This window comes from Festucalex cinctus, chromosome 19 (genome assembly GCF_051991245.1).
Source record: "Festucalex cinctus isolate MCC-2025b chromosome 19, RoL_Fcin_1.0, whole genome shotgun sequence".
NCBI classification, from domain to species: Eukaryota; Metazoa; Chordata; class Actinopteri; order Syngnathiformes; family Syngnathidae; genus Festucalex; species Festucalex cinctus.
Genome location: NC_135429.1, coordinates 2,226,273 through 2,244,639, shown reverse-complemented (window position 1 = coordinate 2,244,639; position 18,367 = coordinate 2,226,273). Strand labels below are relative to the sequence as shown.

Sequence of the window (18,367 nt, the reverse complement as noted above, 5' to 3'; positions counted from 1 at the left end):
TTATTAGCTAATCTTCTGTTTAATTAACTAGTGTTAGTTAAGGAGAGAATTAAAACTACTAACAAGATTTTTTATTTATCCCGACCAAAGCCACGCCCCTGGGGGGTTGCTGGAGCCTATCACAGCCGGCTTTGGGCAGTGGGCGGTCTACACCCTAATCTGGTTGCCAGCCAATCACAGGTCACCCTGTTGTTTCATGTGCACTGTAATCAAGCTAACATGAGCTACGGCCGCTAACGTTAGCTAGGTTTGGTAGTATCAATTATACGTCGTAAAACGTGACTAAAACACAAGATGTTATCAGTTGGAAAGTTTGATTTAGTGATTATTTATATCTTTATCGTGATATTTATTTAGTAATGTTTATTTTTGTTGAGGTGATAGTCTTACCTGTCGAGCAGAAATGTTGCTAATTCCGCATCGGTTCTGAATCGTCACAGCTCAATATGGCTGCCTATGCTTGGGTCGGGATTCCTTCATCGGGACGTGTTGCAGTGTCTAAAGCGGCACCATTGTTTGTTATTGACATAGGCCAATGTCAGCCATCTCACTGAGCCTGCTTTAGCTCGTGGCCCTATAGATAATTGTTTGGGTTGTCTGCCCTGTCACGGTGTCGCTGCACACAGGTAATAATGTGACAATAATGTCATGATGGTCATAAAACTATCAATCAACACACTAGATGCCATCTCTTCACTGCTTAATTACTCAAAGTAGTGTTTTCTAACTCGCTTTTTCAATGAATATCTTTTCACAATGTATGGAATCCGTGATAAACTACACAAAAATCATCATAGGGACTCAAGATATCCACCTTTTGACAAACCATTATTTCATCTGAATGGTGCAAAATACTTAAAAGCAATTTTTACACCTGTCCAAGCATTTGGGACATGAAGTGAAGGGATTATGAGCATACATGGACTTACTTCAAGCTAAGCAAATCTGATAAATTAGCAGATACAGTAAATTATGGAGAAAGGCCTTATAAATAAACACAAGTGCTCTCTTTACAGAGCCAAGGAGGTCGGGCTGACATTCTTGTACAATTTACAGTGATTGGTCAATAAACCCATCACCAGTAATAAATCTAATAGCAGCAAGGAGAAACACTAGCAAGTGTTTGTTAATGCTGTGGGCCAGTTCACACACATTATAAGTGACATCTGCATAGCACAAAACTGATTTAAAAAAAAGCAATTAATATGCATACAACATCGTTGGACAACAGTTTCATGGTTTTGGTTTGGGTTTTGGTTAGTTTTTTTGTTTTACTTTTGTCATGGTTCAGGTTTAGTTTGGTTTTGTCTTTATTCTCATGTTTCTTTAAATTTCATCTATGATCTGCGTTTTGGTTTGTTGTCCTTGTGTGTCTCCCTCGTCTTGTCAAGCATTATGTTCACCTGTGTTTTGGTCTGCCCGTCCTAATGTGTCAACCAATCAGCACCCTCTGCCACTTGTGCCTTGCCCAGCTGTGTCTCATTGTGTCAGTATGTGTATTTAGTCTCTTGTCTCCCTTCTGTCTGCGTAGATTCATTGTCATTTTCCTCCTGTCATGCTGTCAGTTTTGTTCCACGCCTTGCCTCGTTTTACCCTTTTGGACTTTGTTGTTTTGGTTTCCTAGTTTGTAGCTCATTTTTTTCCTCCTCGTTTTTGTTTATTAAACTTTTTTTTTTTTTTTTTTTGGACCGCATTGTTTGCCTCCTCGCCCTGCTTCCTTGCATTTGGGTCCATCACCACACCCATGTTGTGAGGGGAAAAAATAAATAAATCAGATATGCAAGTGTGACGTTATACTGTAGTTTCATTCCGTTTTATTTTCAGTGATTTATGTTGACTTTAGCACCCCCTAATGGTTAAATGCGTATCACGTCTGATTTACTTGGGTTGACGTCAGTTTCAATGACCCTCCTGAAGGGCAACAGCACACACGGTGGAGCGTTGGCCCACTTAAGGCTGTAACTTGTAAGTAACTATTTGTGTACATTTGTACAACTTTCTTTAACTATAAAGAGCCAGCAAGTCCGGTTGAATGTTTTTTGTGAACTCAAAATGTTGGCAAAAACGAGTCAGTGAAGATGTTAGCATTCGTTAGCTTTTATGCTAGCGGACTTGAGTTTGCTAACTAAGCTAACTATGTTAGCGTACCTCGGTTGTGTCGTCTACTTTAATTCAGAACGCATATCTTAACATAAAAGTACAATTATCGGTGTGACTTATGTCTTTACATTTGTGATTGGCGTATGCTAATTTAGTTGGAAAACAATGTTAGATTAACTTGGATATTTTTAGCACTGTACTAATATGCGGTATTGTATTTATTGTATTGTAATAAATAGAGATAAAAACTACAAGAAGCGTCTCATCTGTTAACTGTCTGTCTAGCTGACACATCTAGTGAGGACAGAACAACAAGGTTTATGCACTCCCAACTTCTGGTTAGCTCTGCTGATTAGAAATGTTGGCAAGATTAAAAACAACAACAACTCGATACTCATCAGTGCTGTTATAACCAGATATATGCATGAGACCAATCACATGCTAAGGAAAATGACAGCCGAGTTTCCTTCCTCAGTAAGTGGTGGAAAATGGATGTGGTTAGATATACAGCAGTAGAAGACATATTAAGGTGTTGATTGGTTGACAGAAAGACAAGAGGCCTCAAACGCCGCGCTCGATAAATTGCCGAGACACGCAGCTGTGATTCGCTCATCCCGCGTGCCAGAATTCTGTGACTGCTAACGCTCGGATGTGTCGAGAACAGCGCTCGGTCGTCTCGCACCAGGAAAATTGACTGTATTGTGTTCCCCTTTTCGGCTCTTTGTTGAGAAAATACTGCAGCATGAGGGTCACGTCTCTCAGGTGCGCTGTGCATGTTCATTTCTCAGAGTCCACAGACCCGTTCGACTGAACACGATGCTCAGGCTTTATTTTTGCTCGTCGTATGTTTTTCCCTCACAAAAATAGCCGACAATAAACCTACAAATTTAAACAGGTGTTCTGTAATGATAATGTACTGATCAGTAGCACTACTTGAATATATATATATATATATATATATATATATATATATTAGGGGTGTTAAAAAAAATCGATTCGGCGATATATCGCGATACTACATCGCGCGATTCTCGAATCGATTCAATAATCGGCAGAATCGATTTTTTTTTTTTTTTTTTTTTTTTTTTAGGATTCAAACCTTGAGCATGGAAGAATGTTATATGAACGGCACATTAAGCCTTTATTTTTATTTTAATGCTGTTCAAACATGAAACAGATTACAACCTCTATAAGACTGAAATTTCAGATAAATAAATAATAAATTTTCATATAAATCTTACACTCTACAAGCTTACTGATTAGTATTTTCTAAATATGAATGAAAAAAAATCGCAACAATCGACTTATAAATTCGTATCGGGATTAATCGGTATCGAATCGTGACCATTCGTATCGGGATTAATCGGTATCGAATTGAATCGTGACCTGTGAATCGTGATACGAATCGAATCGTCAGGTACTAGGCAATTCACACCCCTAATATATATATATATATATATATTTTTTTTTAATCACATCTAACTGGCTTCACTATGAACAGCTTTTTACATGGGTCATCTGTATTTACACTCTTATTTTGTTGGCTGGTTTCAGGACAAAAAAAAATGAAAACATTTTGGAAATCACCTTCAGTTTTATCTGCTTATGCTATGCTGATGATGTTTTTGCTGCTTCTTTTCATGAAGGACTCCAAAAAAAATCAGTGAACCATTACTGTTGAGATGCTAACATCAGAGGATTTGGACAATTTTAAGTAAAAAAAAAAATAGCTCCAAACAATTAGTTGGTTATTAAAATAATTGTGGATTGATTTGGTATCCGATTAACCCGTCGATTAATCAATTAACTCATTCACTCGCAGCCGTTTTCACATTTCGCAATCCCGTTCGCTCCCGGCTGTTTTACTGGATTTTGACTGATTTTGCAAGGCCCACAGAATATTGTGTTCTATTGCTATAAAAGCATGGAACCTATCAAAAGAAAGGTTAAAGTCTCTTCTTTCATCAGGAAAAGTATGTTATGTTAAAGTATGTTTCTATCTGTTTCCGTTTTGCAGCAATTAACATTAGAAGAGAGCTAAGTTTCATCAGTTTTCACAAATCTATTTAAAATTGTAAGTAATTGAGCTTTTTTTCTCGTTGGCCCTGGTTGATCTCCTTTGCTCTGCTGCCACCTGCTGGCCGTTTGTGTAATAACTACCATTTCTGTAACCGTTCTTTGCAGTTGAGAGGCTGCATCAAAGCCTTCTGTATGCTCTAGCATTAAAAAAAAACAAAAAAACGTATAAATACGTCTTTGGGACACTTAAAACATAAAAAAAACGTATTTACATGTTATTGGGAGAAAATGAGTTAAAGTCACGATTTTCATTTTAAGATTTTTTATTTTATTTTTTTCCCCCCAAAAAAAGCAGTTCATCCATATGAAATAAAACTCTCCTGTCCATCCGTATAATTGCTTCAAAGCTGTCTGTGCACACATACGGAGCAGTCAAACAACAGATGGTTGCATTGATATTGCAAATCCAAGAAGGGCAAAACAATAAATTTGCTGTTTTGGGATAATGGGGGCACTTGATTATACTGTAAATGCTTGTTCTTGGTGATCACGTTCCCTTACTGTTTTAATGGGAAGCAATTCATCAAGACCACCAGTCGATTCTTCTTATCTTTTTAAATCAAAAAGACAGGCCACGCCCCCTGCAGATGTAAATATGAGGCATTGTTCACACAGGGCATAACTGCACTCATTATCACATCTGTCCCCAGAAAGATTGCGCGTGCGCAAAAGCGCTGAACATGTGGCAGGGAAATGTGCCACCTATTCATCGAAAGATTAAGCGCTGCTGCCGAGAACTGCGAGAATGCGGTGTCCAATTTAAGCCCAGACACAATTTGTCAAATAAAACGCTTTTATGAATTCCTCACTTTGCTTGCATTGCTCCTCGTGACTATAAGGGGGAAAGCAATTGGAAAGAGATTTCGCTTCTACTGTTCCACTGGGGGTTTAATAAAAGCATTTTTTTTTTCGGGATAAATGTTCAGGATGTTTTCATCATCATAAACGATTATTTTCGTGACTGAATAAACAAAAGGGAATCACGATGTGCTCAGATGGTAGCACAAAATGGCAACAGCGATTCCAATTTTGCCAACGTTGCTGCTCAATAAACGAAGGGAAATGTTGATTACGCCAGTGATTTTTGCATGTTTTGATCATCTGAACACCTCAGCGGGTCATGTGAACGAAAAAACTAAAATAAAAATAAAAAAACAATTTCGTTAACACATTCACATTTCATACATTAAAAAGGGAAACAGGAAAGCCATGGGCAAAATTAAACCTTTGTTTACTTTCATTGTCACTTTTTTTTTTTTTAGCATGCTGCTCGAGGGAGTCGTTTAAGTACTCTCCAGCTGGTCCAAAGTGCTGTTGTCTAGAATGAATCAACCACCACTTAAAATATGTCATTGGTAGCTATACAGCCACAGTTTTCCATTCAAGAGAGAAAAAAAAAAATCCATGAATCATGTGTTATGAATGTGTTATTATTTTTCAAGTCAATTTATGTGATTGAATGTGAATTGAAAGAATTCCCTGCAATATACAGTTTATGACAATCACAATATTATTGTTGATCAACAATTCCCGCCACTGTTGCATACATCTCAAAACCATTCTCAAATTATTTCCAAAACGACAGTGAGCATGATAAATGTAACCACAAGCATTACTTATTACTACCTTGTAGGGCTGCACGATATTGGAAAAACATACGATATGTGAGATAGTTGCTGAATTTAGCGACATTTTTATTATCTAATAAAAGTAATACATTTTTTTCATGTGGCAAAATAATCAAACTCAATGTATTCTTAATTAATTGTAATTAGCTCTCGATAATGTTCAACTATTGAATGGCAGTGGACATTTTCGTGATGTGTTCCAACTATGTTCTGCATTTGCATTATTAGGGTTGGAACATATATGGAACTCGGGGCGTGGAAACCAAAGAAAAAGAGAGGGTGAGGAGGGGATTTTTTATTTTTTTTTTTCCAGAGATTGCAATAGTGAATCATATCAGTCAGTTCCTCTCCAACGCGAGCTTTGAACCGAGTGTCTTCTCACCTTTTTTTTGTCATGCTTAATAAATGTCAAACTGGTAAACCTGACAGTCTGATTGGTCAAATTCAGATAAAAGAATAAAATTCCATATCAAACTTATTGCACGTCTTTGCGATATGCATATTGCATTGGCCAGTATCGCGATATGGATATTTTTCCGATATATTATGCAGCCCTACTACCTTTGAATTGTTTACACGAGTCATAGATCTCTTTCAACTCATGGTGCAAATGGAACAATTATAGAACAAATATACATAATAATACAGTGTAGACACATTTGTGGCCTTGCAACAATATTAGCATGTCTTCGACGTATAATGGCAATGCGGATGAGAGAGCGATATAAATGAAAAAAATTCACCATTGCGCTAATTAATTACCCACACCCATGCAACAACAATAAAAAAATAAATAATTTTTGGCCGTTACTGGCGCCTATGATCTTATAATACAGTTCTGGCATCCATTATTGGTCATTATCTTTGGCAAAGACCACCAGGACAAACTGTAATCCATCTGGGAAAATGTTCTGTGGACAGATCAACCCAAAACAGAATTCTACACAATAAAAGTCAGAGAGTAAGCGAGCCAATCGGCGGAAAATATATAACGTCAGATCATCTTTAATACTATTTAAGTAGCTTGTTTACAACATGTGAGAAGCCTCCAGAGCGATAGTGGGGAGGAATTTTAGTGGTGGGGATTAACAGGAGTTCAAATGGCCTCAACAGTTAATTCCAAAGTTTAGACATAAATTGTAGAAGCTCATAATAACCAAAATAACAACACTTTGATGAAGACAGGACACAAGCTCAAGAACAACCTTACGTAAGATGGTGCAACAATTGCAAATATTTACTAAAATGTAATGCAGTACTTTGAATATTATATAAACGCATGCAAATACATTTTGAAAATATTTTTTGTGTTTTGACTCCGTTTGGTACATCAGAGGTCAGTCGGGTTCTTTCTCACAGCAGTTCATTTAAATAAAGTCTGTAAATAATGACAGCTCAGCAACTGAAGTGAAGATCCATTGATTTGGAATTTATAGCAGTCAGCTAAATAAGGGACGACTTGGACGCAGCAGTTAGCAATTTTAGACAGTGACCTTTTTTTCTCTCTCTTCCCTCTACGACGACGTATTAGGGCCACGTATAAAAAAAAAAAAAAGGGGGCAAACTTGCGAGAGAAAAAAAATTTAAATTTACGACAAATACACTCAGCAAGGTGATAGTCTAATGTGAGGATTGGTTGGGACACTATTTATGAAATGAAAAAGCAGGATGGAGACGGATTCATTGTTCATTTTGAAGCTTTACTCGTCATACACGGCAGCGAGAGCGACAGCACTTCCTGATCACCTATCAGCTGACTAACGCTAACCAATGAGAAGCTAGCATACTTTATTAAGTCGCAAATTTGCCACTTTATAAAGTCTCAAATTTCCAAGTTTGTTTTCCGCAAATTTGCCATTTTATCGTCGTAAATCTGCCACTTTATTAAGTCGCAAATTTACAAGTTTATTTTCCGCAAATTTGCCATTTTATCGTCGTAAATCTGCCACTTTATAAAGTCGCAAATTTACAAGTTTATTTTCCGCAAATTTGCCATTTTATCGTCGTAAATCTGCCACTTTATTAAGTCGCAAATTTACAAGTTTGTTTTCCGCAAATTTGCCATTTTAGAGTCGTAAATCTGCCACTTTATAAAGTCGTAAATTTACAAGTTTATTTTCTGCAAATTTGCCATTTTATAGTCGTAAATTTGCCACTTTATAAAGTCTCAAATTTCCAAGTTTGTTTTCCGCAAATTTGCCATTTTATCGTCGTAAATCTGCCACTTTATAAAGTCGCAAATTTGCCACTTTATAAAGTCGTAAATTTCCAAGTTTGTTTTCCGCAAATTTGCCATTTTATAGTCGTAAATCTGCCACTTTATAAAGTCGTAAATTTACAAGTTTATTTTCTGCAAATTTGCCATTTTATAGTTGTAAATCTGCCACTTTATTAAGTCGCAAATTTACAAGTTTGTTTTCTGCAAATTTGCCATTTTATAGTCGTAAATCTGCCACTTTATTAAGTCGCAAATTTACAAGTTTGTTTTCCGCATATTTGCCATTTTATAGTCGTAAATTTGTCACTTTATAAAGTCGCAAATTTGCCACTTTATAAAGTCGCAAATTTGCCACTTTATAAAGTCTCAAATTTCCAAGTTTGTTTTCCGCAAATTTGCCATTTTATCGTCGTAAATCTGCCACTTTATAAAGTCGTAAATTTACAAGTTTATTTTCTGCAAATTTGCCATTTTATAGTCGTAAATCTGCCACTTTATAAAGTCTCAAATTTCCAAGTTTGTTTTCCGCAAATTTGCCATTTTATAGTCGTAAATTTGTCACTTTATAAAGTTGCATATTTACGAGTTTTTTTTGTTTGTTTTTTAAATCACAAATTTGCCACATTTGCGAGTTTTTTCTCTCGGAATATTGCCCCCACCCGCTAAAAAGATATATATTTACACGTGGCTCTACGCCGTCGTACTTCCCTTTACTGTCCCGAACAGCATAAAAATAGTTTGTAAATGAATTATTTGAAGCATCAAGTAAAAGCAGGCAGTAGGTGGGGTACACCCCATAATTGAAAACATTACATTATGACATTAAGATAATTGAAACAATAAATAAATCAATCAACTTGGCCCAAATATGCAGCAGTCCATTTTTTTTTTTAATCCTCCCCCTATTTGAATGCTGAACGCCATCTTTCTCGACATTAGAGACTCACGCTTCTGTGGTGCTGCTTGACGAAGCTCTCCTGCTTATCTTGACTCCCCGTTTCATTCCGCTGGCGCGCTTTGGCCTGCTGGGGCCTCTCGGTCACCTCCGCCTCGTTGCCGGGCTTGAGCGGAGTCTTCCTGTTCCAGTCCCAGCAGTCCTCGGCCAGCGCGCTGCCGCCATCGCTGAAGTCACCGAGGTGTTCTACCGAATCGCATTTTTCCAGGTCGGAAGCGATGGTCTGCAGGCTGACGATGGACGTGCGGTCTGAACCGGCGTGCTCGGGTTCCGGCTCCTCTCTCTGGCCCCAGCCGTTCTGCCGGTGCTTCTCCACCCACAATCGTGTTTTCTCACCGTCTGCCCAGTCACTCTCCACCTTAGCCATTCCCGCCCAGCTGCCAATCGGAACCCTGACCGCAACTCTGGTCTCAGCCTCGGCACCAACTGGAGAGCTACGGCCACCGCACGTCGCTCGCCGCCCCCGGCTAGCGCGGACTTGGCCTCGCTGCGCGTGGATCTGCTCACTTATCTGCTCCAGGTTCCGCAGAGCCACAGAATAACGCGTTTTTACTTTTGATACTTGCTCCTCCAGCTGTACGACTTTGGCCTTGTGTTCCTGAAAGACAACATTGAGCGAGATCCAAAACAAGCCGCATTAACTCATTTGCTCCCAAAAACGTGTAAATACGTTTTTTTTGTTTTTTTTTAATGCTAAAGCATACAGAAGGCTTTGACGCAACCTCTCAACTGCAAAGAACGGTTGCAGAAATGGTAGTTATGACACAAACGGCCAACAAGTGGCAGCAGAGCAAAGGAGATCAACCGGGGCCATCGAGAAAAAAAAAAGCTCAATTACTCACAATTCTAAACTTAGCTATATTCTAATGCTAATTGCTGCAAAACGGAAACAGATAGAAATATACTTTTTCTGGGCAGTAAGCGGGGGACACCCTGGACTGGTTGCCAGCCAATCGCAGGTAATACACATTAAAATAAATAAATAAATAGAATAATAAAACTAATACTGAAACTATTTTTTTTTAATATATATTAAATAACAAACTAATAAAAACTAACAGAACCACCCTGAAAACTAATTCAAACTAAAAAAATAAATAAAATAAAGAAAAAACTCAAAACGAAATAAAAACGAACTAAAATGAAAATTCCAAAACTATAATAACCCTGGTGGCTCGAGAAAGACACCAATGGCGATACAGTATTTTGAATGATGGGACTCGCTCACATTCACTTGAATGGATCCTGTGATGCGAGCGCCGCTCATTTTTTTTTTTTTTTTGACCACAAACTTCAGTATTTCACCCACAGGTGCATATGAAATTGTAAATATGCTTGTTATGAAACGTGTACTAAGCCTTGTAGGCAGACAGTTGTGTCTCGCTCGCTTAAACCTGGAAAATGGATTTTTCATATGTACGAACGTTTCTCTAGAACTTGCGATGTCGCCACATCGTGCAACGGAATCCCACATATTGAGTCGCTGAAAAACCGGTGGCTGAGACTCGCTGCGAATGTGCAGTGGAGGCTGGCACAGTTCATTCGATCTCGCTCCAATTGATTAGTGTATGTTGTCATGGAGAAGCGGCAGAGGTCGGGTCAGGTCAAACAAGGCCGGGGCAGAGCGGGGCCAGGCTGTTATCAATCCTGTAATAGAAAAGTGCCTTATACGTCTCAATCTATACGGATGAAGCATATGGACCGGGATCTGGTTCATAAAGCTTTTAGCCAGGCACCCCCCCCCCCCCCCCCCCCCCCCCCAAAATAGTTGAAGACCTTCGTCAGCCTTTGTCAACTTTGATCTAACTGGACTGTGCTGAACAGTTCGGACAGGTGCATGGAGGGCATTTATTGCTCCTTTGTTGCTACACTGCAATAAGTTCCAGTTCCAGTTGGAACAAAGTAGGGATGCAACAAAAATATCTCGATATTACGACATCCAAAATGCCACAATATTGCTGTGGTACATTGAGGTGAACATTACTTGCACTGTGACTTCTGATAATTGGCATTGCGTCGACTCGATATTTACATGCAATTGCGCTGTTTATTTCGTTCATTTTTGCACTTTTGTTCGGCAGAAACTACACAGACATTTGTGACATTTGATTATCATTCCATATTGTCACTAATAGTGTCGTGGTTCGCTCATCTAACGTGTGCGTTTTATTTTCTTAAGCTGTGGCCAGTGACTGACTGCAGAAATGTAAAATTCAAATACATTTAAAGATTTAAACACACAGCATTTAATGTGCTGGTAGGGAAGCTATTTTTAAAATACATCAGGATACATCAGGAATTCTATTCGCGGGTCGTGCAGAAGGACAAAAGAAATAAATCACAAACAAGGCAGATTTCACCACATAAAAATGTTATTTCAAGCCTAATGAATTGGGTGGGCGTTTATGTGACACTTTCATCCTCTTGCCTGCTAATTACTGAAAATGAAACTAATCAAAACTAATCAGCACATCAATCACTTTCACATTGCAGCCGACCCACAAGAACCTCATCTAACAGTGAAGCACTTCTCGATCACTCCCAAATATAGATATGTGTGTACTGTCTTCGAGATATAACAGTGGAGGGTGAATAATGAGTGGCTAATTAGCATTTTATCGTGACTAATCACAACCATCCCAAAGATTCTAAATTGGGCTGCGATCTCAACTGCGGGATGGTCAGTGCTTGTGCAAAAAAATGATGTCCCATGTTCCCCGAGCTGTGCTTTTTGAATTGGAGCACGGTGAATTCCGTCGTTCTCTTGGAGTAACGTGCCGACCTCATCCACAAATAAATACAAAACTCCAATGGGGGGGGGAAATTGACTGACATCTCTATATGAAGCAGAGTGGGAATGAAAAGTATGTTTTTAATAAAATGCAATTTAAGCCTTTGCACTTTTCAGTGGAAACACAAGCAATACTGCATAGCGTGGCAAGCAGATGTGACGTTAGGGGTGTTAAAAAAAAATCGATTCGGCAATATATCGCGATATTACATCGCGCAATTCTCGAATCGATTCAAAGGGCGGCCGAATCGATTTTTAAACGTCCATTTTTGATGGAAAATATTCAACAGAATGTCTTACTTAGGTTTACGGGTTCCCACCTTAAATCATGGAAAATGTTCTATTAATTAATCGTACATTAATCCTTAATATTTTATTTCAAAGCTGTTCAAATATGAAACAGATTACAAACTGTTAAATAAAGTGGCTAAGACTGAAGTTCCAGAAAAATAAATAATACATTTTCATACAAATCTTACAGTGCACATGTCCAAGTTTACTGGTTAGTATTTTTGAAATTTCAGTTAAAACAAACAAAAAAAACAAAATCGCAATAATCGACTTACAAATTTTTATCGGGATTAATCGGTATCGAATCGAATCGTAATCTATGAATCGTGATACGAATCGAATCGTCAGGTACTACGCAATTCACTCCCCGATGTGACGTACCTGGAAGAAAGATGGCTGAAGGAGGTAAGCACAAAAACGATGAGGCAACATTCCAGTTTTCTTGTTCTCCAACTTAAAATGAATCACTGACGATGGAATGTCTTGACCTGCACTTTTAAAACCTCCGAGCCACACAAGTACATCCGATGCACGGTCGACATGATCATTTCAGACAGAAGAAAATAGCTCGAGGTTAAGAGCGTGAGGACAAAAAAAAATGCAACAATGTGCAGAATTGAACCCATTTCATAAACTAATGTTGGAAAAGGCGAAACCTGGGCTCCGTTTTCACAGCCTGGATCAAGAGAGAGAGAAAAAAAAAAAAAAAAGTCTGGCTGCAGACCAGGCCCTAACCGAACAAAATATATTTTATTGACTATCATTGTCGAAAGAAAGAAAACAATATTACATTACTCAGTTCTACATTTAAAATGTGCAGTAACAGAGAGAGCCGTTAAGATTTTTGGAACACTGCAGTGCTTCTAATCTTCACACATTGCAACAATTTGGAGCATTTTGATAATGAGATGCACGGCGACGTCAGCGCGACACGACACAAAGCGCTGTGATAAACTTCACATTCTCCCGTCAACGTTGTCTCTGTTATATGGAGGACCAAAACTACCAACATTCAAAAGAAATAAATGACTGAATAAATAAATAAATGATTAAAAGTGAAAATAAAAATGGATATAAAAAATGATCTGAAAATGATATCAAAAAACAAAGATAAATGTAAATAAAAAAATATATATACATTATATAAATAAATGAATTAGATTTACATTTTTTCAATTATATTTTCAATATAATTTTTTATTTTCACTTTCAGTCATTTTTTTTTTAAATTTATTTAGTCATTTATTTATTTTTAATTTTGGCGGAGTCCAACCCATGTCACGCTTAGGACCGCCCCCTCATTTATATAACATTCCGACTTGGCAGTACAGCCAAAAACTGCCAAAATTAAAAATACATAACTAAATAAATGACTAAATAAATGACTAAAAGTGAAAATAAAAACGGAAATAGAAAAATCTAATTAAAAAAATTAATACAAATGTATTATATATATATATAATTTTTTATTTTTATTGTTTGCTCTTTTTATTACCATTTCTATTTATTTTCTGGATATAATTTTCGAATTATATTTCATTTATATCCATTTTTAGTCATTTATTTCTTTTTGAATTTTGGCAGTTTTGATCCTCCATGTTGTTATGCCTCTGGTGCGACCTTGGAAGTTGCAGGTCGATACACTATCCTGCATTGGTATCGGCCACAAATGGCAGCAGGCCAGCAACAAGCAGTGAAAAGCTGCTTTAGGTGTCGGAATGTCATGAAGTTGTGCACGCGCATACCTCCAGGATGTGGTTGAACTGAGCCTTTAGTTCAAAGTAAGGTTTGGACTTGAGTATGACCTTCTTCAGTGATTTTTGGAGGGTTTGGACTTTGGCCTCGGCGTCCTGGCAGAGCTGCGTGACGCGCTGGTGCTCATGCTCACTGCGAAAACGCTCCTCCTCAGCCTCGTTCACCTGTCAAAATTCAGCAGTAAGAAATGCAATAATAATTGCATATATTTGTGGGGACTGGGGTCAAGTTGTATTTCACAATTTTAAAAAAAAATGTGCAGAATTTCACAAGTTACTTCATGCTAAAGATTAGATAGCTCTTAATATGAAAAGAAAAATGCACTGGGCTGTCACCAGTGTCTTACAAATGCAATTATGCCATCTAGTGGCAGACGGATGACCTCGACACAAATCAATATCACTCGTTCAGTACAGTACAGGACTACATTGTAATATTGAGGCCGAAGGAACTGAGTGACAAAAGAAAAAGGGGGTCTCAAAGCAGCACAAACAGACACACTTGTTATTTTATTAATATTATTTTACTTGTTAAAAAATAGTGAGCACCCCGCCACAAACCCCTCAGCCCTGCCCCCAGCCCTATACTAAGTGCCTACGAGCTGTGTATTTCTAATCTGTATGTATACCGTATAGTCTGCTCGCGAGATGGGAGGAGCAAGATGGCCGCCCTGTGACTTCAACGGTCTACTCCAACACACCTGTGCTTCACAAAAAAAAAAAAAAAAAATTCCGTCTCCTGTTTTTCTTGAGATTGTCTGTACTCGTCGGCAACCTTTCGCTTCACATGATGGTTTTGAAAAAGACATCACGGTAGCTGGTTGACAGGATATCTTTTCCTTCCACTTGCTGGCAATTCAAAATTACATTTCGCCGAAAGCATGGCTGCAACGTAGCAAAAAAATGGCGGCGGGGGCTGCGCTAACCTTAAATTTTGATGTGAAATAGGCGACTGAAAAATATAGCTTGAATGGTACATTATATAATTAATATTAATTTGATATGTACATGAATGTCGTTCTCAGTCAGCGGCAGGGGCGAACCGAACCGTACCTTAGCAGTGGCATGGTTGAGCATCTCCTGCCATGTTGGATCCATCGTGTTTCTGTCAGCCAGCAGGCCTTGTTCCGCCACATACACCATCTCTCTGGCGGCGGTGTGCATGGACACGGCCCTCTCATACCTAAGAGCGGCTTTCTGGGTCTCCTGTTGTGCCTTGAGAGAGTAAAAACTAGCTTGAGTCATTTTCATGACCAGCAGATTTCTTAACTCATTCACTCGCCGCCAGTTTCATATTTCGCAATCCCGTTCGCTCCCGGCTGTTTTTGCAAGGCCCACAGAATATTGTGTTCTATTGCTATAAAAACATGGAACCTATCAAAAGAAAGATTAAAGTCTCTTCTTTCATCAGGAAAAAAAAATGTTTCTATTTGTTTCCATTTTGCAGCAATTAGCATGAGAAGAGAGCTAAGTTTCATCAGTTTTCACAAATCTATTCAAAATTTTAAGTAATTTAGCTTTTTTTCCCTCGATGGCCCTGATTGGTCTCCTTTGCTCTGCTGCCACCTGCTGGCCGTTTGTGTAATAACTACCATTTCTGCAACCGTTCTTTGCAGTTGAGAGGCTGCATCAAAGCTTTCTGTATGCTCTAGCATTAAAAAAAACAAAACAAAAAAACGTATAAATACGTCTTTGGGACACTTAGAACATAAAAAAAACGTATTCATACGTTATTGGGAGCAAATGAGTTAAACACTGATTGTGCAAAACTAAAACATGACAATAAAACGAGGCCTCTACCGATGAATCGGCCGACGATTATAATCGGCCGACTTCCAACATCGGCCAAAACAATCGGCCAATTGGGCCAAATGGACGATTATTTTCGCCTTAAAACGTTATTGAAGAAATCCGAAGTTTCCGACGATATGAAAGTAGCATGATTGCACCATTTTTGCTTGCGTAGCATAAGCAACTAGCAAGTGTGTAGCGTATGTTATTCTGGTTATTCTGTTGTTCCCTAAGCATCCTTTAAGCTGTTTAATGAGACCGCAGTTGCGGTTAACTGTGAAACTAAATACACAACATTAAGAATTACATTCACTATATATTTAAATACAAAACATGCTTCGTTTTTAAAGCATCGCTAACCTAGCGCCAACAGGAAGTTAGCATCGACTTCAGGAGTGTTTTTCCTTCAAATAACGAATATCCACACACAAATCTTGCGGGAACACAGACGAGATAACATTACGCAAAAGGCACAAATTGTTCCCAATGTGTGAAAAACGAGTTAGTTCAATAGAATTCAACCGCAACTTTCTTCTGTACTCGCTTCAAGTGTGCACGCCATGGATGCACGGCACCACACTGCCCCCAAGAGGCAAAAACGCACAGGAACAGCCAGTATTTGTTCTTACCGTTTTTTCAGTTTCTATTAGTTTATTCTATTCTTATTTCACGTTCTTATTGCTTTTATTTTGTCATTGTCTTTTCAAGTTATATTATGAAGTTGATATTTTAAGGAGTCAAAGACTTTCTGTTCTCAAAATTCAAGGATGCAAAGATTTTTTTTTTTTCTTAACACGTTTCTACTTTGGATAGAATCGATACAAAGATATGAATGTGAAAACGTATTCGCTTTCATTCCGATGTATTCTCTTCACGACATTGAACATTGCTTGAACCGATGGATTTGAGAGACATCCTGTAGTGCTGATGTAATGATGTGCTCAGATCAAACAATAATGTACATTCAAATTCATATCATCCCACTGGGCCCAAAAAAAAACACGCAATATGGCAAACGAGCAATAGTCGTCTCACTCCCAAAGAACACTCTTCTATTTATTTTAAGAACAAATCTGATATAATGCATCAATAAAGGAAAGCCGAGCTTCTTAGGTTTGCAGTGTCAAAACTACCTCCTGTCCATTTAAGATATCTCCTTTGTTACTGAAATTGGCCTTTCTGATACTTTATTTTCAGATTTTTGTTTATTTTTAAATGTAATTTGTTTGCGTGCTTTTGTACTGCACCACTGATATGCCATAAAATGTGTTTACGAGGTTTGAACCACTGCTGCTAGACTTATTAGCCGTATAAAAATATCTCATGTTGGGATACTTTAGTTCAAATAATAATTTTTTTTAAAAAGACAATTGAAACCGCTGTACAGTACAACATACAGTATTTTTACAAAAGACACACACCTCTTTGGCCAGTCTGCGGGCTTCATAGTAAGGCCTGGCTTTCTCAATACAGGCACCAAGCTGGGAGCCCTGAGCATTCAGCTTCCTGGCAGAATCTGTCAGAATTTTCCTGTAGCTGGACCTGGCATCCTGAAGAAAAACACGCACGGAAATACATCGAGAGTAAAACAGTAGTGACAGCTGGCCGTCCTGTTTGTAGTGTCCAATAAGCAACTTTCTCACATCCAAATGAAGCTCCAGCTTGTTGATCTCATCGCTGGCCTGGTTGAGGTGCTCGAGCTCCTCCTGGTAAACACATGAAAAGCCATGAGTGTGAACTTGAAGACCAAAATATTGATTATTAGGCCTGGGAATCTGTGACTTGACTGTCTTACGATTCGATTTGATTACGATTTTTGGGTCTACGATTCGATTCGGAATTGATTTTCAATTCTCGATTCAAAATGATTTGATTATATATATATTTACAATTATGTTGATTTTGTAATTGTGAAATGTAATAATTGAAATTGTAACAGAATTTCGATTAATTGCACAGCCCGAACCTGCACACATTTTTATTTAAAAAAAATGTGGTGATTACTAGCCATATTTATGTATCTATCTGCCCAAACTATTAGAACAGTCAATAGTTTGTTGTGTACTGAAATGAGCAGAATACTTTAAGTTGAGCTGACATTTGGAGTGTAAATTGTTCTGGTTGGAAATGAACACCTTTAGTTCACTTTGTCTTTTTGAAATGAATTAAATGGTATAATATGAAAATTAGATTATGTTGGCGATGACAGGTCGATTTACCAATTTGAGAGCGCATCCTAGGCTACCTGAATTCTTGGGTCCAGCTCCTCTTCATATTTGCCAGCATCCTCTTCGTCTGTTTTCAGCTGGTATTCGGCTTCTCCGCCACGTCCACGTTCAGATTTCGCATCCTTACATTTGACTGCTTCGTCCCCTCCTCTTCGCCTCAACGCCACGGTGCTCCCGTCCCCGCTTTTCGCCTCTTCCCCCGGGGTCTCCTCCCTCAACTCCGGGCGTTTGGGGCACCCCACGTCGGCCGGACTTCCACGCGAGGTCCCGGGCTCCATTTGCGGCCTGTCGCTCGCCTTCCGCTCGGACCGAAGCTCGCCACGAAACGAGGCGTCTTGTGCGTAGCCTACATCAGGCTTTTCGTGAAGAAACTTTGTGTTCACGCGTTAAAACGTTGCGTGGAGGCTTCCATGTTAGAATTAGCCGTCGAGCTAACGCTAGCTAAACGCGCCCCATCCCATAAAGCTTCGCGTGTGACGAACTGACGATGTACCCAGGATGGTTGCACTTGCACACGACTCCCCACAACTCT

General features: G+C 38.7%; 1 protein-coding gene across 1 annotated transcript; it reads right to left on the bottom strand.

Annotated features, from left to right (window-relative positions):
- Positions 1-5,588: 5,588 nt before the first annotated feature.
- sh3bp5lb (SH3-binding domain protein 5-like, b) lies at positions 5,589-18,336 on the bottom strand. Its single transcript, XM_077506897.1, has 6 exons — positions 17,853-18,336; positions 17,251-17,313; positions 17,029-17,157; positions 14,870-15,031; positions 13,808-13,981; positions 5,589-9,578 (listed from the first exon to the last, which is right to left on the bottom strand). Exons 1-6 carry the CDS (start codon positions 18,111-18,113, stop codon positions 8,961-8,963), a joined length of 1,407 nt encoding a protein of 468 aa, XP_077363023.1. The 5' UTR covers positions 18,114-18,336; the 3' UTR covers positions 5,589-8,960.
- Between the last annotated feature and the right edge of the window lie 31 nt (positions 18,337-18,367).

Bases quoted from the DNA above. Each gene is read 5' to 3' on its own strand.
- sh3bp5lb (XM_077506897.1), bottom strand. From the start codon at position 18,113: ATGGAGCCCGGGACCTCGCGTGGAAGTCCGGCCGACGTGGGGTGCCCC. The intron at 15,032-17,028 runs GTGTGTGTCTTT...TACTCTCTCAAG, and splicing joins CCCGCAGACTGGCCAAAGAG to GCACAACAGGAGACCCAGAA. The intron at 9,579-13,807 runs GTATGCGCGTGC...GTTGTCTTTCAG, and splicing joins AGTTCAACCACATCCTGGAG to GAACACAAGGCCAAAGTCGT.